The 23346-nt window shown below is 38.0% G+C and overlaps 3 protein-coding genes across 4 annotated transcripts in view; 2 read left to right on the plus strand and 1 right to left on the minus strand.

Moving 5' to 3' along the window:
* The window catches only part of zgc:56235 (Voltage-dependent anion-selective channel protein 2-like), an 11862-nt gene extending 6990 nt beyond the window's left edge, over positions 1-4872 (minus strand). Inside the window, exons 1-3 of the mRNA XM_061060735.1 lie at positions 4718-4872; positions 2423-2493; positions 2006-2055 (exon numbers count right to left, since the gene is read on the minus strand). Of these exons, the coding sequence (XP_060916718.1) occupies positions 2006-2055; positions 2423-2489 (117 nt within the window). The 5' untranslated portion in view covers positions 2490-2493; positions 4718-4872. The remainder of the gene's footprint in view (positions 1-2005; positions 2056-2422; positions 2494-4717) is intronic.
* Positions 4873-6847: 1975 nt separating this feature from the next.
* Positions 6848-18773, plus strand: slc25a1b (slc25a1 solute carrier family 25 member 1b). The gene is made up of 9 exons (XM_061060731.1): positions 6848-7227; positions 13628-13735; positions 14198-14297; positions 14889-15027; positions 15444-15528; positions 15936-16040; positions 16125-16240; positions 16362-16435; positions 17191-18773. The coding sequence occupies exons 1-9, from the start codon at positions 7116-7118 to the stop codon at positions 17303-17305; spliced, it is 954 nt and encodes a 317-aa protein (XP_060916714.1). The 5' UTR covers positions 6848-7115; the 3' UTR covers positions 17306-18773.
* Positions 18774-19607: 834 nt separating this feature from the next.
* pi4kaa (phosphatidylinositol 4-kinase, catalytic, alpha a) overlaps positions 19608-23346 on the plus strand; it is a 74316-nt gene continuing 70577 nt past the window's right edge. The window contains exon 1 of one of the 2 annotated variants that reach the window (XM_061060698.1): positions 19608-20027. In XM_061060698.1, the coding sequence (XP_060916681.1) occupies positions 19929-20027 (99 nt within the window). In that variant the 5' untranslated portion in view covers positions 19608-19928. The remainder of the gene's footprint in view (positions 20028-23346) is intronic. The other variant, XM_061060700.1, reaches the window with a different exon arrangement.

Genomic DNA, 23346 nt, shown 5'->3' on the forward strand with positions numbered 1-23346 from the left:
GACTACTGCCTCTGTGCATGGGGCGTGCTCGCTAACCACTAGGCCACCGGCGCCCCAGGGTGAATGATTGTTAAACCAGATGAGCTTTTATCAGTCTGAAGTCAATTTTCAAAGGATGCAACATATACAGAGCCCCGCTGTATCAGCCGTGACAGAAAACAATGATCATAAGTGAGAACAGGAATCTGAATTAACCTTCATCGTTATTGATTGTGTGTTACGTAAGAAATGAGTTAACGGGATTCAACCCCAAAAGTTGAGGACAGTGCAGGACAAAGAAAAACAACAACATGGCTACAAATCTATAAATACACACAGCATGAACTTAAAGCTAACTAGCAGAAGCTAACCCTTACAGGTGAACACAATTATTAGAGAATCTCATTTTAAAATGTAAAGATGGCTGCTCCATGCAACAATAGTGAAGTTTATGCTGCACATTAAAGTGTTTAGAAGCAACTTAATCTTGTTTTTGCATAATAATAATAATAATATCATTCATAAGCATAGACTGTGAATATTAATGGAAAAGCCTGAGTGATGTCAGCCGCCGCCCTGCTGGACGTCCTGTCTCAGTCTAACGACAGGCTGAGGCGGGTTTTAAGCCTTAGGTTAAACTGTTACACCGCGCCCACCTGTCAATCATGTCAGCTACGCGCCAAACTGTGGATAACACGTATTGTTCATAAACTCAAACGAATACCACACCCGTACAGTGTGTGCCAGTGATGACAACAACTAATCAGATCTATTTGGTTCTTTGAACCAGGCTGTAAACATTTTTATTTGTGCTGTAAAAACTGATTTTTTTTTTTCTCAGTCATGTGTATGTGACTTCCTGTGTTCCTGGAGCCAGCCTCTAGTGGACACTCGACGAACTGCAGGATTCTGAAATTCCACATCGGCTTCATTTTTCAAGACTGGAGTTTACCGTTTGATCACAACTGAAAATATCATCTAAGTTTTATCTGAGGACAACAGCCATGTTTCTTTGTTATCGCCTGGTATAAGCTAACACAACAAAAGGTACTCCTGGAGGCGTCCGTGTTGCTTTTTACGACTTGTTACCAACAAAACTGGAACGCAGTTAACTCAGGTGTGACATCATTCTCAGCGCCGACCTCCAATGTAAATGGAACGACCCATTACCTTTATTCAAATTTTAAACTTCTGCAAGCGGCTGTTCAACTCTGCAATGCTGCGATTTTCATTTCATCACAGTTTGATTTATTTGTGAAGCCCACACATGCTAACATGCTCATAGTGATCACGCTAGCAAGTTTAGCAATTTGACAGTTTGCTAGTATTATGTCTACCATGTACAAAGTGCTTTTTTAGCATGTTAGCATTAGCACTTTAATTAAGCAACAAATTAACTGATGAGGCTGATGTGAACACACAGAAAAAAAAAAATCATAAAAATGAATCAGACAAAAACAAAGAAATAAAGAGTCAGATGTGATTGAATTGATGAATGATGTGACAGAACATGAACAGAAATTAAAGTTTCAAACACACGATATATTCATGCTGTTTGAATAGACAAAAAAAAAAAAAACGTTAAGAAAGTGATAACAGAAATGTTATAAAAAAGAAAAAAGTTGTTATCGACAACATGGAGACGGTCATTATGTGAATGAACAGCTGTGAGCTCTGACACCGATCTTACCATCTACATTAGAGCGCGAGCGGTCCAGGAGGCAGCAGCATGGAGACAGAGCAGCAGTTAGAGACACACACAGGCCAGAAGGCAATAAATGAACAGACTCAGGCTCGTCGTGTTTCTCGAGAAACAGAGAAACAAGTTCAGCCAAGCGGGTTGGCATCAGCACAGCATGAAGACCGCGGAGCCTTCAGGCTGTGGGGTCGCAGGTTAAAAAAAAAAAAAAAAAAGCTTTGTGGAGTCTCAGGAGAGGAGGGCAGAGAGATGAAGGGGGGCAGACAGCATCGAGAAAAATGACAACAGGTTAAAGAAAGAAAGAAAGAAAGAAAGACGTGCACTCACCACTCCACTTTGTGATTTGGTCTTGAGGTCCAGCTTCACGACACCGAAGCCTGGCGGAGATTATAAAACAGAGACGTGTGTGAGCAACACTCACATGCAGGATGAAGGGAATGCAAAGGTTAAAAGTCAAGTTTTGAGAAATAATCACTTTTACTTTAATCTTTGCTTTGTCGTTTGATGCTCTTGCTTTACTCTTTAGCACTTTGAGATTTCAATCATTTGATTTGAACCCTGCAGAGATTTAAAGTCGTTTGAAGGCAGAGGTATTTTTGCCTTTTACCAGTAATAAAGGTTGACTTACAATCCGTCTTTTTATAACGCCGAGCCGGAGTCAAACAGCAAGACTCACTTGAAACACCAGATTGGTTTCAGGTGCAGTTAATAATTGACTCCTCCGTGTTAAAATAGAGAACTCACCATAGCCCTTGCTGAATATATCCTTGGCGGACTTGCCCAGGTCTGAGTATGAAGGAGGGACGGCCATTGTGCTGCGGAAGATAAAAGTCATTTAGAGCCACATTTACAATCAGAAAAAGAAACTGTGAGCAACTCTGATCTAATGATGTTAACATTTTCAATACTTCTCAATATTAAATACAATGTCGGCATTTTAATGATCCTAAATATCAAAAAGTACCGAAGCTTTAGATAAACTTCAGATCTTCCACTGTATTTCTAGCCCAAAGGTTAGTACCCACACATTGCAAACCCACTTGTCTATTTCAGACAGAGTGCAAAACTTTGCATGCATTTCTTTTGGTAATAAAAAAAGACATTACCAAATATAAGTTGCTTATGAAATGTTTTTGTTGCAGTCATATCACATTAAAAATAAAAAATCCCTCACACTACTCATCACAAACATGTCTACACTCCTTCACTTTAACTTACAGTATCACCGATTGCACATCTCCCTCTGTCAATACTGTCCATTTACAACTCTGTTTTTGCACATTTACATTTAATCTTTTTAACATTTAATTTTAGACTAGAAGTAATGCTTAGTTAAATCCTGGTTGTATATATTCACATTCTTAGTTTTAATATTTTTAGTGCTTATTTACTTTGTATTTAATATTATATTGTGTTTTTTTACTCATATTGTGTGTTTGGATAACATGCTGCTGTAACGCCACAATTTCCCAGTTTGGGATCAATAAAGTAATTCTATTGTATTGTTGACTAAAGCTGCTCTCACTTGTTAAAAGTGGATTTGCATCAACAGGAAGACATTAAGAGCAAAGCAAAATGTGTCAATAAGCCATTAAGAAGTTAATAATTTAATTTAATATTATTTTTTGTTGTTGTGGTTTCGACAGGTATCAACTAGGGCTGCACAATTAATCACAATGTACAACTATATGTATGTCAAAACTGTCCATTTACAACTCTGTTTTTTGCACATTTACATTGAATCTTCCTATTTAAGACTAGTAATGCTTAGTTAAATCCTGGTTGTATATATTCACATTCTTAGTTTTGATATTTTTAGTACTTATTTACTTTGTATTTAATATTATATTATGTTTAAATTTGCTAACATTGTGTTTTTTTACTCATATTGTGTGTTTGGACAACCTGCTGCTGTAACGCCACAATTTCTCAGTTTGGGATCAATAAAGTAATTCTATTCTATTCTAAATTTATTAGAAAAAATAACAATGTTCCCCCTGAACCTTTTTGTCAAGTGTGTTCTTAAGGGTCAGAGGGACGGACCTGTTGTGTTTTTTTTTTTTTTTTTATAAATTGGTGATGCTGAGCAAGAGTAGTATTTTGTATTTTCAATGAGACAGTTTCTCTGATCATTATCATTGGAGCAGCAGGAGGGGCAGGCTTGAGTCCTCCATGATGGTGCACCACTAGCCGAGCTAATCCTGAATGAAGGTAGTGAGTGAGTCTTTAACATATATCTAAGTCAGTATCCCCCCCCCTCCCTCCTGACACCTAACCTTTGCAATAGCTGTTATATGATTAATCAACCTTGATGCATGTGAGCTCCTGCAGAAAAGAACAAGCTGTTCCTTCAGATGCAGCAGGGGAGCTAACAATTAACGAGCTCTTACATCTGCACCAAGAAATGAACACACATTAACATTAAAATATAAGAAATGCACATTATACTAAGTGTGATGCATTAAATTAGGTCAGCAAGCTGCAGAACAAAGGTTGTAATCACATGTCAAGGTTGTAAAAAAAAAAAAAAAAAGAGGGCCTGGATCTCCTCATGATGCTGCACTTAAAGATAATAAATCCACCCTATAACCAGAGTAGTTTCCTTTTTGCATGAACAGCTGGCTCTCAGTTAAATTCACAAGTGGACAATACTGAAGGACTAATGGTTTTTGGTGCTTTATGCTGCATCTCTTCTTTTGGGACAAAGGACAACAGATGGGCCAGTGAAGAGGTTTGTTGGAGGGGGGTAGCACACATTACAGCTGTAGTAACACACTTACAAACAGGAAATTAAAAAGACAGTAAATAAAATGCACTATCACAGCTTTCTTGAAAGGATTAAACTGTGCATTACAAGGCTAAACATCATTACATAAGAGATCCACCGCTAGCTAAATCGCTCCACATGCTAGGTAGTTATACGTTCGCTAACCTTGGAGGAGAAAACGTTACAGTTATCAAAGCTTTAGTGTTATAAATGAATAATTATGGTATCTTAAAGCTTCGTGTCGTTTTAGGGTTAAGTAGCATCTCTTTTACCGTTTTAAAAGTGTTCAGGAGAAGGGGGGGTCCTGAAGAGGCTGGAGAGTCCCTGGCGTGATGCTGCTGTAGTGGATTGACAGCTAGCTTAGCTTTAGCAGCGTCTATAAGGGGAACAGGGCACAATGAAGGAGACATGTGACGCATGCGCGGTAGCAGTGCTGAACGCGAACAAAGAGTCGATAAAAAGACAAGAGAGTAATCCAACTGGCACAACATCACGCAGGCAGTTTTGTTCAGGTGGGGATTGTTTAATTGAAGGTATATAAAGGAGTTATATAAAAAAAATGTTTATTTGTGAGGATAAATATTATTAGAATAGAATAGAATATATAAAATAGAAAAGCATTATAAGAAAAAAAGAGTAGAAAAGTGCAAAGAAAAGTAAAAATAAATAAGTTGTAGTAACAGCTAAGTAAATTAAAATAAACTGTACAGAAGTTATACACTGTATTAAAGCAAAGATATAATACAAAAAATAACAAGGGGAACACTGTACAATGAAATGAAAATATAAATATGTTATCTCTTATTGCACCTGAGGTTATTGCACACATATTTTTCACATTATATAATTGCACTGTTTTTTGTTTTTAAGGTTAATATTTCACACTTGTATGTTTGCTTTTGTTTTATTTAGCATAAAGCCTCAGATATTTAGCACAGTGCCCTTTGACCTTTTGTGTCCAAAGGGGATGGGTTTGGCCAGGGTCAGATGTAAATCTTATTTTATTTTTTTGTGATCAAATATTTATTAGATATTTTTTAATATAGGTAGGAAGGAAAACAATTACATGAACAGAACAAGGCATATGTGCAATGTGCAATAATTACCCAACTGCTGCTAACTGTTCAATATTACTTGTGCAATAACTTTGTAATTCACTGCTTTATAATTGTCTATTTATTTACTCAGTCACTGCATTTTAACTTTAACTGTCTATTTATTTATTAATTCATCCAGTCACTGCACAATAATAACTGTATACACTCTTTCACTGCACTATAACTTCACTTATTTGCACTATATCTCTATATTTATATTTGTTTAATTAATCAGTCACTGCAAAAATAATAACTGTATATAATCTTTCAGTCACCACAACTGTCTATTTATTTATTATTATTATTATTATTATTATCATTCATTCACTGAACAGCAATTGCTCTGGCCACTTTTTGCATACTTCTCTCTCATATCACCACAAATATATTTTTGTTGTTACTGAAGTAGGTTACTTACTGTAAGTTACTTATACTTAAATTCTGAGTACTTTGTCCAATGCTGCTGATATAGGTCACCTCATGTGTGATTATACCTGTTTAATAGATTTATTAATGATTTAGAGAAGAACCAGCCCATGCAGTAGCTTAAAATAGAAACAGGCCAACTCAATGCACACTTAAGTACAAGCAGAATCAAGAACAGTAATAAAAAAAAGTGTATTTGATAGTTTCCACCACTTGTTATAGGAAATATATGAAATGTGTAATCTTTAACTGAATGAAGAAAAAAAAAGACTGCAGAGTCTTAATACGCAATATCAATAAAAAAAAACAACAGTGGTTCATGTAGATCAGGGGTGGGCAACTGGCGGCCCGGGGACCACATGTGGCCCCCATCAACCCTCAACGTGGCCCTCAGGTCAATTTTTACACATCAATTAATCGGGAACATGAAGAAAAGATGACAAAATCTGCCATGAAATCATGAAAACCAGAAATATGTCCATAATAATATTTGATCACTGGTATATGTTGAGTTAAATTTGAGACATAATTGACTGTGATCGTTTTTTGTATCCTACAATTTGGCCCCCTGGCAGTGAGAATTAAATGAATGTGGCCCCTTGCTGTGACCAAAGTTGCCCATCCCTGATGTAGATAAGTTCAATATTGTAGGCTACTTCAGTTTAGTAAAGTGTATTATTTTCTCTGCAGGGGTAACTTGGGAAACAGCGCCCTCTACTGGCGGACTGACGTAATGAACGTAGTCCGGAAGTTTAGCGACGACAAACGACGCTGTGCAGAAAATCCATCCGGTCCACCTTAAATGTTTATGACAAACATGACGTTTTTTTCCGTGTTGGGGAGGAGGGGAAGTATCGTGGTGCTGCTGCTGCTGCTGCCCCGCCCGGAATGAACACTGACTCGACGCTATCAGCCTGTGTGAGCCGCGGAGGGAACTCCAGCACGGACTTTTATCAAGTCCAGAATCAGCAGCCAGAGTCCAATGTTCGTCCGCTGCTGCCTTGCCTTGCCTGGCCCTCTGAATGTTTTGCACCCGGACTCCTGCTGCACAAAGCACCCCACACTGCATGAGGGCTTGAAGGCTGTTTTGCGGTAATCCAGCTCAGAAAGTTAAAAGTTTGGAGGCCAGGGGGTTTTCAAGTCAGTCATGTCCGGGCAGCCCAGATTCGTGAGCCCGTTTTTCAGACCGCAGTGTTTGGCTGCTGCAGCTCCGGCGGGGAAAGCCAAACTCACGCATCCTGGCAAGGCTATCCTGGCAGGTAAGAAAAGTTTGGGTGCTGCACACAGAGGCCGCTTTTAAACTTGTTTACAAGTTGTGGTGCAGATGGGAGCAGAGAGAGAGAGAGGGGGTTTGGCTGCAGCACTGTTTTGCATTGTGCCCTGCAGACAGGAGGACTACATGCTTGTCTTAAAGGGACACTGACTTCATATTTAGGAGCAGAATAACAAAGATGTTAATGGGAAACAATGAGCAATTCATGGCCAAACTCATTAACTTTCTTACTACAAAGCCTGTCAGAACAGATTATCCCAGCCTGTGCACTCTGCAGCAACAATTGTTTTTTTATGGCGAAGGGGCTGCAGAGTGTACAGTTTGGATTCTTCTTACAGTCGGTAACATTGTACAAGACTTTAAAGTTCAAAATGCAAAAGAAAGAGAAGAGGCCATAGTTTAAAATGCAGTTTGAATAATCCAAATCAAATCAGAAACTGTGTAGATATCAATGTCTGAAGTCAGGGGAAACGCTTACCTGCAAATTCAGGAGCGTCGCTTTGACTGAGTTATGATCAGAAGGCTATAATCAGCTGTAGGGGGGTGATTTAAAAAAACTTTGCCAAGGAACAATAACCCAATTTAAAGGTGCCGTCGAAGTGTTTATTGCAGGATCTTGAACTTTGGAATTAGGTGACAGCGCTAAAAGTCGAGAAACACTGTCATTCCTGCAAAAATGTGTACGTTGCAATGGGTGCAATATCAGAAGGCCGGAGGCTGCAGTGAGGGTGGATTTCAACACACTGACCCTTTTGGAAGCATAGCCGAGAACACAAAGCCCTTTGAGAGTTCTCCTTCATGTGACATATTAAGTAAATTAAGCCCATTAACTATAAACTGTTAAATAGATAGATATCAGTGTGTTAGTCAAGAAGACTGTCTTTACTTTGATCTTTAGGGTGTAGGTTTGAAGCTGCTTTAGGCCGGTGATTTAAATTCTTTGAGAAACATTTTTTTAAGATGTATTTTTGGGGCTTTTTGTTCCTTTAATGGAGAGACAGGACAGTGGATAGAGTCGGAAATCAGGGCGAGAGAGAGTAGGGAATGACATGCGGGAAAGGAGCCACAGGTCGGATTCGAACCTGGGTCGCCCGCTTTGAGGACTACAGCCCTCCATACATGGGGCCCCCCATTTTTTGACTCCTACTGTAAACCCTTCAGAAAGTTTCCCCTCAGGTGGTGCTGAAGCAGGACAGTGTTGAATTCTTATCAATGCTGTAGAAATCACTTTGAACATCTTTAATGTGTCACTATAAACTGATATTCAAGCAGAGAGTGTACAGTACATTATCTGCAGGTCAGCCTGGTTTTGTACTTTGTATTATCAGAAACCTTCAACCTTTTGTCACAGATACTCTTCTAAGAAACATTTTTTTCCCAGACATGACCTCTGATAATCTTCTTGTTTTGTTTAGTCAATCAGTGACAGACGCTCAAACTTCACACACACACACACACACACACACACACACACACACACACACACACACACACACACACACACACACACACACACACACACACAGAGAGCTCAGGTGATCATTATTGGGTTTTACTGCACACACTGTGGATCTGTGGCTTCTGATCACGTTTTGAAAGTAAAAAAAAGTTCAGAGACGAGCCTGTTCGGTTCATGTCGTTTTCTGTACATGCCTGTCAGCAGTTTGCTGGGTGTTTTTCTGTTGACCTGTTTGCCCCCTTATACTGTGTGCTCAGAGGCCCCCCCCCCTCCCTCCCTCCCTCTCTGGTTGTCAATGTTCAGTGTCATGAGCCACGATGACAAAGCACATCGCTCTGTCAGCCTCCTCACTCATGACTGTCAAAGGTTCTGTTCAGGACCTTTTTATTTATTTTTTATCTTGGAGCCAGAATGATAAAAATAATCAGTGATTTAGTAAATAGACTTGGCCTTGTATAGTTATTTTCTAGTCATCTGACTACTCAAAGTGCTTTTACACCGCAGGTCACACCTCCACATTCACACACTGATGGCAGAGGCTGCTGTGTAAAGTGACCGTCTGTGTTAACCGATCCATTCACACACATTTTTTCAGCCACAGACGAAGCAGCGACACATCGAACATGCGGCTGCAGCAGCATGGGGACCCTCTGGTTGAGAGACGACCGACTCTCCCACTGAGCCACTTTTTAAAATCTGGTTCACTCCAGTTGTTTGCCCCTCATACGGCAGCAATGAGACAGACTTTAGTGGCTGCATTCAGCCGCTAACGCACACAATCAAAGTCCACTCAAAAGTTCTTGTTTTTGTCACTGACAGCCTCGTATTGTTATCCTAAAGGTTCTGACTACATTAACCAAACAAAACAGACCTTTTTGTTAACGACTACCTTCATTATGTTTCTTTTTTATTAAACAATAAACAGCTGTTACATCGCTCTCTTCACAGGTTCCATTAATAAAAAGAGTAATTTTGTTCTTTAATGCACCAGGACATGTTGGCCTACCACTGCTCTTTGATGTTATGAATAGTTATATTAGATTTAACACAACACAACAACAAACACATAAACTAGTTGAAGTGGCTTTAGACTAACAACTACTGTGTTTATCGTGTTAGAAATGGCTATTTATGTCCAAGAAGTTAGGTGAATTTGAAGAGAACATTACAATCCAGACTTGAATGAATCAGAGCCTGTTGGAATAAAAAGGCGAGCACTTTGAAGGTGGCATACTTCAATCGATTGTGTTTGCTTCCAATGGCGGTTGCAGCCATCACAGCAGAAGAAGTCTGTTGGAATTCAAATTAGACCCCGACATTTGTCAGACTCGGCCTTGGCAGCAACTTCACAAATCACAAGTCTACACCACATGTCTAGGCTTTAAAAACCCACTTAACACCCATTGGATAAACCGTGTTGTGTTATCTTCATTACCATACTGCTTTCCATGCTGGCCAATGCAAATTAATTATCTCAAGAGTTTTGTGGAAGACTTTTTTTGGGTTCATAAAAGGATTAAAAACAAAATACACTTTGCAGTTGTTTCTGAGTGTTAAATTTGGACATAATGCCCAGAGACAATTAGCCTAGCTTAGCATAAAGCCAAAAAAAAAAGGAAAAGAGGATATACCGCACCTAGAGAAGAAATTGTCTAGAACGTAACCCCAATAAATCAAAAACTAAATAATGGAGTAGTAATAAAGTAGTAAATAAAGGATTAATTGGTGAGTATTTTTGCGTTGTTCAAACTACTTCAGGTAATTGTTTTTACAGTGTTAGTGTGTCAGAAAGCGCAATGTGAAAAACCACATGCTACTTTTTAAGACCTTTGCTCGAGTGTTGAAAGTATCTTTACAATTCAAGTAGCCTCCTCACATTCTTTCAAAACACATGTTCAAGAAGCCCCTACATGTTGGACTTGATAAACTGGTTCTATATTTCTTTCCAGCCTGAATATGGAGACGTAATGCAGGTACTACACGGACGTTTGCTTTTGCAGAATGATGATGTGGATTTGTGGCACCAGTTTAATTAGTAGGTTGAGGAACAGCTCGTCTCTAACCCAAAGGAATGCCTGGGGTGTGACACGTTCAGAGCTCTAGTTCGGTGGCCGACTTGCACATGATGTTTTTGGTGAAAAGTGGTGTTTTTTTTGTTCAAACTGTAATCTTGTGATTGTTCATGCACGAACAGCCTGGTGACTTGCATGTCTGAGTGAGTGCAGGGTGAACACTGGTGAGTTTGCTGCATGGCATTTTGGAAGAAAGATTGCATGTGAGAGTCTTCAACAGAAGGGCCCTTCCCTGTTTTGGATATGCAAGGACAAGAATCAATTGTTAACCACTCACCACCAACTTCTGTAAACCTCAGTCTTTCTCAACATTTAGTTTTGATTTTTAAACCAATTCTGCACCCCAACGCTGGCACATTGTGTGATGCCAAACGGATTGTAAAGGTTTTTGTGGAATAACTTGTTTGACTTGTAGACCATTGCTGCGTTATCTTGCTTCTTCAGTGGTCCAATTTTCCCAGTTGATATGTATGTGTGTTCATGAGCTTTAAAGGGATACTTCACCCATTTGCATTAATCTTTGTATCATTAGAAACCTGGTAGTATTTTTGAATGGTCGTGCAACCCGCCCTCATTTTTCCCTGAGATGGGAAATTCAGAAAGTCTGAAAAGTAGCTTTTGCGGTTAGCGGGGTGAAACTACAAGGCTAGTTCCTCATATTTTCGACCACTGAAGCTACAGACCAATCACAGATCAGTGGGTGGGAACTCACTCCCAGAATCGAAACTTAACGTCCGCCATATTGCTTGGAAGCTGTGCTAACAGGCTCTAGGAGAAAGCTGATAATGGCGAAAAAATATAAAAACAACAACTTTATTTGACATGTTCAGTTTCAACCATTACAGCCTGATTCACAGCTGCAAGCTGAAGCAATCTACTGCTGCAATTCCAAAATTTTCTGTTCTTATTCGTCATTTAGACCCCAAAATTAATAATTAATACGGTCCAGATATTCAGAACAACATAATTTACATTTAACTCATATTACTAACACTACGAAAGACATTAGTTTAATTGCTCAGAGCGTCTAAAAAACACATTTTCAGCAGAATTTGTGATTTTGTCCCGGACATGTTGCTTTAGCTGAGTTCTCTTAAACAACTAAAATATCACTTAATCTGACTTCTTATCATGTTGAATGCCAATAAATAACTTTAATAACTATTATGTTTGTCCCTCTACATGTGCAGCAACCAACAGTTACCAAGTAAAACCGGTTAAAAAACAACAATTAACATGCAGGACAATAAATGGAAGAGTTTCTTATAATAAACCAATCTGTTACTTTCTACATGTTTCTACAAAATCTGACGTCAACTAGGCAAATTATGTTCAAAAAAACTTTGCAAACTATCTTCGTTTTTGTCCAGGCTTGAAGAGGCCACCACATAAATATTCGCAGTATGACTTTTTCTGACACCACATGTCTGCAGGGTGAAAGATGTCGTATTCTTTTGACAGAAAGCTCAAGTTTCCACACTTTATGCAAACTCCACGTCAGAGGGGTCAGGCCATGCTCTGACTGTGTGTGTGTGTGTGTGTGTGTGTGTGTGTGTGTGTGTGTGTGTACAGTAGAGTGGTGAACAGTGTGTGCTCTGATGGCTCTGAAGGCTACACACCCCCTTCAGTTGGAGTCATGCCAGAGGGAGTATCTGTAGGCAGACTCGCAGCGAGATCAGCCGAGCCAATCAGCTGCAGGCTTCCTGTTCGCTGAGGAACGGCAGATGTGTGACAGACAGAGTTTAAGGTGGAGCGGGTTGAATGTCAGACATTCAGAAAACAGTCACACAGAATGTAGATTCAGTTCTTACTAACGTGCAGCCTACTTTTAAAGACTTTTGACTTAACTTTTTTAAAGCTTACTTTACATCAGAAACTTTATTTTTAACTTTATTTCCCCCAAACTATCAGTATTTACATTTTTTTTAAATTATTGAATTTATTTTCACTTTATAATCAGATTTAAAAAAAAAAAAAAAAAATATATATATATATATATATATATATATATATACAAAAAGTTATTGGATCAATAGTTACATCATTATAAAAATAATGTTAATTTATCAACCCACAATATATATTTTTTCAAAATAAAATATCCTTTTCTTTTTTTTAAGACTTATTTTTCCAGCTTTTTGTGCCTTTTTATTAGAGAGACAGGACAGCAGATAGAGTCTATAATCAGAGAGAGAGAGAGAAACGACATGCGGGCCACATGTGAGCCACAGATCGGAATTGAACCCAGGTCGCCCACCTAGAGGACTTAAACCTCTGTACATGGGTTGCAAGAATTAACCACTAGTCCACCGGTGCCCCTTTATCTTTTACTATTAATTTAAATTATCTATATTAATTTTTTTTATTTCATGTTACATTTAAAAAATAATAATAATAATAATATTATAATTGTCTTTAATTGGTTTTATTTACTTTTGTCTTTTTGATTACTTTTACAATATTCAAATCCTTTTTTAATTCAACAAGGTTTTTTTTTTGCATATTTTTGTCAATTGAACAAATTTGTCAGGGTTTTGAAATAACTTCTTCACAAGTTGTCTGTTGACGCACAACATTACAGGAATGGTCACAGTTTTTCATAACTACATATTTTTAAAGAGTGAAGTATTTAACCGAAGAAGAACTTTATTTTGAAATCAGTATCTGTTTGTATTACTCCTCATCTGTAAGGGTTTGCTGTTGATTAATTTGAAGGATGAATGTTTTTCTCCATGAAATGCACTTGTGTGGTGTTTGACAGAATGAAGACCCTAACCCTGAAATAGTTCATATTTCTGTCTCTCATGTTAAAACCTGCCTGCGACCTCATGGGGTTCTGTTTTCTGTTTTTTCAGGAGGGATCGCTGGAGGCATAGAGATCTGCATCACCTTCCCCACAGAGTACGTAAAAACACAGCTGCAGCTCGACGAGAAGGCCAATCCTCCCAAATACAAAGGCGTCGGTGAGTTTATGATCACTGTGGAGTTTCACTCAGTACGGTCTGGGGCCACTTTCTAAAGGATTACCTAGAGAGCATCCACTTCAGATTTCTGCCTGAGTAACAATCCAGCGTACTTTTTGAAGTTGTGTTTTTGCAGATTTGAGTGTAAACATGATGCAACAGTTGTACATTTGCACAGGAAGTTAATCTTTGTTATCTGTGCACTCAGAGCTGGTGAACTTTGGCACAGACTTTTGACGTGTTTGTCAAGTGTGACACTTGTTGTTTTAAGCTGCAGTGGACACACACACACACATACACACACACACACATGCAACCCAATAACGTCACTGTTTTACCCTTTTAATAAACCACATTTTTAAAGGAGATAGTTCATACAAAGCAGCAGATAATGTCAACCTTGTAAACTTGCCTTTAAACCCCCCCTCCTCTCTCTTCCTGTGTGTTTTTGTCCCATCACAGTCGACTGTGTGAAGCAGACGGTGAACGGTCATGGGGTGAGGGGTCTTTATAGAGGTCTCAGCTCTCTGCTGTATGGATCTATACCTAAAGCAGCTGTCAGGTACCTCAACTGTCCAACCTATGCATGCACAAACACTTCATGAATGTACTAAGGCTTATTTCATATACCTACATGATTATAATCAGACATGTAGTCTGATTGGCTAAAGTTCTGTTTTCATCATTTTGTACCACTTTCTAATAAAGCACTGGTTCCCAACCTTGGGTCCAGACCCCCCTAGGGGTTTGCCAAAGATCTCAGGGGGGGCGCAAAGCTCTGTCTGCTCTGAAATTAGACTTGCATTAGTAAAAATCCTGATAAAAAAAAACATACTTGTTTATGGTAAGAACTAAGTTGCTTTCTAATAAGCCAGCAAGTCTACACCTTTTAAATGTTAGGATAATATTAAGCAGGATTTTATTTAGCTAAGTCTGTAGCTTTGTATCTTAAGAATCTTTTAATACATTTTATTTTTTCCAACTTACATTCAAGAGATTTTTCACAACCTTTCAACCCCGAGAAATCTGCTTTTCACAGATCATCACTGCTATGAAGCCATCCCAGTTTATAAAAGCTTAGCTGAAGTTATACATGTCACTTTTTTATTTTAAATCATTAATCCTTGTTTTTATCCTCCATGAACTTCCACAGGTTTGGGGTGTTTGAGTTCCTCAGTAACAAGATGAGGGATGAAACAGGGAAGCTGGACAGTAAGCGAGGGTTCCTCTGCGGTCTCGGGGCTGGAGTTGCAGAAGCTGTGGTCGTAGTCTGTCCCATGGAGACAGTCAAGGTATCAGTCGATATTTTTGTGCCAATGAAAATAAAAAACTAGATGACAACAGTCAAACAGAAGATCTCTTTTTATGTGTCAGATGAAATATGTTAACAGGATTTCTGTAATGAATGAATCCACTACCTCCATTATTCCCATGACACAGCAGGACAACAAAACAAAAGAGTCCTTGTTACTCAATCAGCTCTATAAGCTTTCATTTCACTCATCCTGTCCGCCTCAAAGAAGATAAAGATCCATTGTATTTCCATGAAAGCTAAATATGTTTGATGCTGCTCTGCACCTAACTCTGCCTGCCCCGGATTTAAAATGCTTTCTCATTTGTTTTTGTCTCGACTCGATCATCCTTATGATTGTTGGATTTATCGATAAATCATCCTAATGATGTCTTTTTTTCCCTGTTTTTTTTTAAGGTCAAATTCATCCATGATCAGACGTCAGCAAACCCAAAATACAAGGGATTTTTCCACGGGGTGAGGGAGATTGTTCGAACTGAAGGTAAGGATGATGAGCTGCATTTTACTGCCCCCTGCTGGTTAAATTCCAACACACACAGGATTTAACACTGAAGCTTTTTCATTCTCTCCCATGTATTTAAATGATCTATTAACAGGGGGCAGTTTAGATGGGGATGATTTTCTTTTATCGATCCAGCCCATCCCTTAAAAAAAGCAGATGTTTGCCACTATGTTTTTAATTTCTATGTTGGCAGCATATTGTGCTTTTGCATTTTTAGATCATTTTCCTATTAAATACTGACCTTTATACATCAAGCATCTTATTCTTTATGATGAGCTTGTTTGTCTTTTGTTCTGTGCACTGATAGTTTTGTGTCTTTTTTGGCAGACCAAGCCAAGTGGCGCTCTCCACTTTACTGACAGATCATTTTAACCACTATCATTCAGGTCTGAGGGGGACTTATCAAGGCCTGACAGCCACCGTGTTAAAACAAGGATCCAACCAGGCCATCCGCTTCTACGTTATGACTTCACTGAGGAACTGGTACAAAGGTGTGTTTTTAAATAAATCATTATTCATAACAAAAAGTTGCAGCTAAAGAATTGTTTTTTTTAACAGTTTTTTTATTTGTTAAGGTGATGACCCCGACAAAGCCATTAACCCGCTGATAACTGGAATGTTTGGAGCTGTAGCCGGTGCCGTCAGTGTGTTTGGAAACACTCCTCTGGATGTCATTAAGACCAGAATGCAGGTTTGTTGAATACCAAGTGCATCACTTAGAACATGTTCATTTAACCCAATCGAGCAGAGTAACTCATATGTGTTTGTGTGTGTGTGTGTGTGTGTGTGTGTGTGTGTGTGTTATGCAACAGGGTCTGGAGGCTCACAAGTACAAAAGCACAATGGACTGTGCCGTAAAAATCATGAAGCACGAGGGACCAAGGGCGTAAGTTCAGAACATGCAGAGTTGGTGTGATTTATGGAAAACTAAACACGTTTTATTGAGAGTTTATTTACAGTTCATGACACTTGGAGTTGACCTTACATCCATATAGTTGCACAGTTCACACTTGCAGAAAACTCCTGGAAAGCGCCTTAAGTTTTATTGTGAGCTGCAAGTGTGAACGCAAACAGCAGAATTTTTCACTTTTCTGCTGCCAGCCGACTAGTATTTTTTTCAGCGGAAAGTCCGAGTGAGCTGATGTGAGATGGTAAAAAAAAACGGTATCAATGCTGTTTTATTTCAGCTACAATCATATTGAGTTTAAAATTCCAGTACCCTGTCAACAATAGTCCCTGTGGTGTGAAAGTTATTTTCTAAGCATCAGAATGCAGGGAATCGCTTTTTTGGAGTACCCCAAGGTACCATCCCCGAACCACTTATATTGTCTTTCCACTTTCCTAAATACTGTAATTCGACTCGGTTTATGTCTGACATGGGTTTTCGCCATTTTTATTGATTTCAAAAGTGTAAAATAATGTTTTTAGTAGCAGTAGGAGAAGTAGTATTTGCAGTGTTTTGCTTACAAGGACACCCAGCGTCTGTGATAATGCACTGTTAGTAATGTAGTGGCAATCTAACAACAAAAAGTGCCACTGCCACAAGTAATCTTTATGAGTGGCTGATGTATTAAAACTCTATTGTGTACAAACTTATTTCATGTAGGATGTGTATTCACCCTGTAAATCTGTCTTATTCAGGTTCTACAAAGGTACTGTTCCTCGGCTGGGTCGGGTGTGCATGGACGTGGCCATAGTCTTCATCATCTACGAGGAAGTCGTGAAGATCCTGAACGTAGTTTGGAAGACGGACTGAAAAAGAAAAACCCACTGTGGTGCTACACAAGTCACAGAAAACCGATGTCCCCAAACCTTGCTTCTGGGCTCTAATATCTACCTCTGAGTGATTTTCAGACAGAAAGGAAGGGTTTGGTGTGTTCTTGATTTTATTTGTAACACAGGTGAAGCATTACCTGCATGTAAGAAAAAAAAAAAAAAAAAGCTTGTGCTGCAAAGTCAGAGCTTACACATGGTGTCTTTTCTTAAATACCAGAGGGGTATAGTTCCTAAAGAGCTCAGGGAAAAGGAAGAGAGCATTTATTTAGATCCGAGTGATGAGAAAATGGGAATATTATGGAGAAGTGTGTCATCTATAGCGTTTTAAGTTCTGTTTATACTTATAGAGAAAAGATATCCCACCCAATATAATGTGATTCAGACACTGTAGACAAATAAATTATACTTGAAAAGAGTGATTATACCGGGAGAACAAACCTTTTCAAGCCCTTTTTATATGGAAGTATTTCCATTTTTCCTTTTTTTCTTTCTGAGACTTACAGTTAAATCTTAGCGAATTAAATAAATTATATTCAGATGTCACGTGCTACAGAGGCAACAGCTACATTAACAACTAAATGCCTTAAATCTAAAAATCAAGATTGTAGTTGCAGTTTTTTTTTTTGCATATTATGCTGTATATACACAGCGTATTTAGAAAATGCACATTCACAAAACAGTGAAAAAGGTGTTCAGAGTTTTAATTCAATTATCTAGACTACTAGATAATACTAGATTGATGCTATAAAGAAGTGCCTATGTATTGTGTGATTCATTTTGAGATCTTTTGAGATTAAGAATGATTGAAAGTTGTATGTACTTAGTCACTACAGATTTTTTTTTTTTTTAATTAATATTATTGCACACCCTGCAGTGTTGCCGGATGTTTATTTCCAGGCAGGTATTTCCGAGATGTTCATATCTTTTCTACTCATCACAACTGTTTTCTTTAATTCTGTGCTTTTAAATCTTAAATTGCCTTTTATTGCAAAGACATGCCTGATTGAGAAATGCGATTAACAGTGCCTTCCATCTCATTCCACGGATAATTACATGATTTAGAAGAAACTTTTAATAATGTAACATTCATTGCCTTTACTTACTTTTTTTTTACACCAACTGAAGACCCGATGTGCTAACTGCTGCTCATTAAAATACGATGCCATGTTGAAGTCTGGAGTTTGTAGCTTTTTGGGTCATGTTTACATGCAATGCAATCGTTTGTTTAACAAATGTTTTCTTTTAGCAAGCCCTCATTCTGCTTCAGCTGCAACATGACCTTACATATATGAAGATGTAGTGAATGCAAAGCTATTTAAATATCTTTTGAATTTCATATCAGCACACTGAAAACTTCCAGCAGTTAAAAAAAAAAACAAGTATTGTGCCTTCAGTCTAATTAAATCTGACAAATGTGCTCACAAATAAACATGGGATCAGACTGTTAATGTTGTGGTGTTTATTTAAAAAAATATAACGGTATTCTTCTGTGCTTCTTTGGCGTTCAAGTGTCTCATGTAAGAATATTTTTTACCCTCATTTCTATTTTTGAATCACTTTTTCCACATGTAATCCTTTTTTTTATTAATTTAGAAACTAATCAGGCAGCATGGTTGTGCACTGGTTAGCGCTGCCTCACAGTGACGAGGTTCCTGGTTCAAATCCCCATCTGACAGGATCCTCTCTGTGTGGAGTTTGCATGTTCTCCCTGTGCATGCGTGGTTTCATTCTGGATACCCACAGTCCAAAGACATTCACATTATGTTAATTAGTGACTTTTGATTACCCGTTGGTGTGAATGTGAGTGTGCCTGTGCTGTGATTGACTGGCGACCAGTCAGGGTGTACTCCGCCTCTCGCCCAATGACAGCTGGGATCAGCTCAAGGCCCCCCCCATGACCCCAAATGGAAAAGGGTTTTAGATAATGGATGGATGGAAAAAAGCATTTTCATTTTTATTTTCTATTTGACCTTGCCTATTGAGTAAACGTTTTATTTTTCAATACTTTACATCTCTGAGTTATTTCCATCCCATCCTTGTTTTTCAGTTTTTTTAGACATGATTTTTAAATATTAAAAAACTATTTTAAGTTGTGCCCTTTCTTTTAATTAATCTTTATATTAAAACGTCAAATGTGTATTGACCTTGCAATTTTTTTTTACAAATCTGTTTATTTTTGACTAATTTTTCAAAAAATTGAATATTTTTCATTTATTTCTATTTTTATTTGATTATTTTTCCCTAAGAAAATGTATTTTAATTGTTTTATTTAATTCTTAGTATTCATTATTTGTTGTCTTTCTTCCATTATGACCCTTTATTTACTTAATGTATCTCTTTCTTTACTTATTTATTTCAACATTTACAACATTTTTCTTTTCAATGTGACCACGATAATTATTCATTATTATTTATTTATTTTCATATTTCCTCCATAGACTGTAAATAATAACATTTCCTCCTGTGACCTTGCTTTTCCCCTGTTTGGACCTCCCGCTTGCCGTACTTGTCAGTGCGGACTTCGCTTTTCGTTCCTCCTTGTAATAATAAATGACAGAAGATGTTTGTGTTGGTGTGGCTGTACTGAAAGGCGTTTTTTAAACATGTCTCTCAATGGAGGCGGATCCAGAGGATTTTATTTTAACACCGTCTTGTCTTTGGCTCGGTCGTTGGCGGCTCACCGGCACGCACCGATAGAAAAGGTAACGTTTAAGGACAGTACGTGATGATGATAGCTAACAGGCTAATACCTGTCAAACAGACTTTGGCATCAAGGCCCGTCCTTACCTTCGCTTCTCTACCTGTGTGGTCTGTGTTGTGCATTTGAATACACAGTAAACATGTCTTGTAGCATTCCTATATATGAATTGTTGTAATTTTGAGATCAAAATGCGACACATTACTAACTGACATGAAAGGTGGCTAACGGCGGCTAACGTTAGCTGTTTTGAACCTGAAGTTAATCTCAGATTATCGTTTAAGAAAAGTAAAAGAAGGGAGAGTTCTCATCATGTGCCATATGTTTACGGTCTTTGTCATTGAAATCCCCCTGCGTTATTTGACATTAACTCATTATTAGCTGTCTTATTCATTCATAAAAGTCACTTATGGAGAACATAACAAGTATGTTAAATATTCTGTGTGTGCTGGTTTTATTGAGAGTTTATTTACATTTCCTGACAATTGGAGTTGACTTTACATCCATATAGTTGCACAGTTCACACTTGCAGAAAACTCCTGGAAAGCCCCTTAAGTTTTTGTGTGAGCTGCATGTATGAACGCAAACAGCTGAATTTTTCACTTTTCTGCTGCCAGCCGACTTGTATTTTTTTCAGCGGAAAGTCCAAGTGAGCTGATGTGAAATGGTATAAAAAAAACGGTATCAATGCTGTTTTATTTCAGCTACAATCATATTGAGTTTAAAATTCCAGTACCCTGTCAACAATAGTCCCTCTGGTGTCAAAGTTATTTTCTAAGCATCAGAATCGCTTTTATGGAGTACCCCAAGGTACCATCCTCGAGCCACTTATATTGTCTTTCCACATTTTTGTTTTATGTTTAGAAGTTGCAAAACTGAAGGTCCTGAAGGTGTTGAATGCTTAAAACATAAAGCATTTTACAAATGACAAAAAAAAATCTTCATTCTGTGACATTCAAGTCCCTGCAGATGTCACTCTGCCATCTACAAACTTCTTTACTTCCAAATATTAATGTCAATTATTTTTGGTCCTTTCGTTCCTTTACCTTCTTCCTCTTGCATAAAATGAATGGAAAGCACATTCAAACATATAGAATCAGAATCAGTCTTATTGGCCAGGTATGCTTACAGATATGTGGGATTTGACTTTGATAAACTTAGCTCTCCAATTACAAAATTATAGCATTAAATATGAACAATAAACAAAGAGTAACTTGACTAAATTAGACAGTAGTTCAGTGGTGAGTGGTGCAAAAGATGCTGAAATTCACACAAGAAATGATTGAGAAGGTAACAGATTATTTTACATGAGGTAGATTAGTTATTACACATTAAGGCAGTGTGCATAGTTTGATACAATTTAAAGGAATAATCACAAGAAAAGACATGAGAAACGCTACACATCCAAAACAAGCAAAGAATAATAGGGGTTTTCTTGAGTCTTTACTTTGGGTTTGTATCTTTTACTCTGATTTAAAAAGTTATTTTTGCAAAGGCATATCTACATTTGTTAGTAAGGTAATCAGAAGTAGCACCAATCTAATGTTTGAATGGATCCATTAAATCATATATCAAGGGTTGTTGATGCTGTGCTGCTGGCTGGCAGTCTATAAAACTGCAGCATGCTGTCTGTCTCTTCAGTGCTATTCCTCACACACAGAAAAAAACACATTTTGAATCACATATAGTGATTTTCACTGTTGCTTTTAAGGGACTTGATTGTTGAATCATTTTCAAAAAGCTGCTTGGATCCATAAATCCACTTCCTGTCCTGAAGCTCTCAGTGCTTAAGTACTTTGCGCAATTAATTTCACAGAGATATTGAGTGGGTCACTGTATTGTTAAAGTAATTGCAGCATTTTCCAGTGACAGTCTGGTTGCTGATGTCTCTGCTCCCAGAAATCAATAGTACATGAGTTCAGTTTAAACAAAATCTCTTGAAACATGAAATATACGAAGGGATCCAATGTTTATAAAATTGAAACGAGTGTCAGATTTTACAAAATTAAATTGTGCTTATAATACTGTTGACAGTTTATAATGCACGATAAGCCAGTTGTGATTTAAGGTCCTGTACTACAACAAAGAGAAGGCAAAGAATTATCTGATATGACAAAACACTAACCGAGATTTAAAGAGGGGAAATGATGCTGTGACTTAAACAGGAAGTAGAATCTATGATGAAAGGGCTGTGACAACAAAAATATAATAATGTGTAGTCAGCCCATTTTTTGTGAATTGCTGTGCAAGTGAATTGTGTCCGTTTGTGGCGACTAGCCTTGATATTTGTCTTTCTTCTTTTTCATATGTATTCGAGGTCTTCAGGGAGCGTTAGCACACTTTAACGGTAGATAAGGAACAACATAAATGTTTCATTACTGATGGATCGACTTATTATTTATTAATTAATCTCTAAATTTCATGATGAGGCCCGTGATTCTCTTCAGTCGATTTAATTTCTCTTCCTGTCCTGAGAGATTGATTTCTCCTCTGTTGCTCTCCCTGAGGTTTTCCACAGTTTTAATCTCTGTTAAGGGTTTTCTTTTTTGGGATTTTTTTCCTTCCTCTTCCGGTTCAAGGCCTCAGTGACAGATGGTGTCGTATGCTGTACAGATAGTAAAGCCTTCTGACACATCAAAAATGTACTCTACTGGACTTCTCTTAGATTTTGATCATATGAAAGGGGTCAAATACGGTTCAGTTTATTCTTTAAAGATATTTTTGGGCCGCTATGCCTTTATTTAGACAGTTGATAGAGTCGGAACCGGGGAGAGAAAGTGGTGAATGACGTGCAGGAAAAGGAGCCACGTGTTGTACTTGAGCCTGGGTCACCCGCTCCGAGGACAACAGCCTCTGTACATGGGGCGCACTAATACCCGCTAGACCATTTGGTGCCTCAAATACAGTTCAATTAAACTTTAACAAAAAGTGACTTGTCAACAAAGCTCATAAAATATCCTGAAATTATAAGAAATTATTATTTTTAATAGCCCAAACCCAAAGATGCATATTTGAAATCTGTCTCTGTTTGCCTAACAAATATGAAGTTACTGGCAGCAACCAATGAATAGATCAAGAACAACAGGAAGTCAGTGTAATGTAGATGCATCATTTTTTTGCACAACGCAATTGTCCTAAAACTTTGCAGGCACTGACTAAAGGGATATAAGCTCGGAGGCTTACAGTGCAGATGGATCAAATATTATGCAACTATTTCTTCGTTCCCATCCCTCATGAAGTTTCTGAATTCCTTGTTGGGAAAGTTCTAACCCCAGGCTTTGCTTGAGCACACTTGCCTCATTGTTTGTACTCTGACCCCCTTT

Source organism: Labrus mixtus, chromosome 17, assembly GCF_963584025.1.
Source record: "Labrus mixtus chromosome 17, fLabMix1.1, whole genome shotgun sequence".
Classification (NCBI taxonomy): Eukaryota; Metazoa; Chordata; class Actinopteri; order Labriformes; family Labridae; genus Labrus; species Labrus mixtus.

What these genes read in the sequence shown, in the direction of transcription:
- slc25a1b (XM_061060731.1), top strand. Translation starts at nt 7,116, where the DNA reads ATGTCCGGGCAGCCCAGATTCGTGAGCCCGTTTTTCAGACCGCAGTGT. An exon ending in ATACCTAAAGCAGCTGTCAG is followed by an intron (nt 14,298 to 14,888) that starts GTACCTCAACTG and finishes GAACTTCCACAG; the next exon opens with GTTTGGGGTGTTTGAGTTCC. An exon ending in ACTGAGGAACTGGTACAAAG is followed by an intron (nt 16,041 to 16,124) that starts GTGTGTTTTTAA and finishes TTATTTGTTAAG; the next exon opens with GTGATGACCCCGACAAAGCC.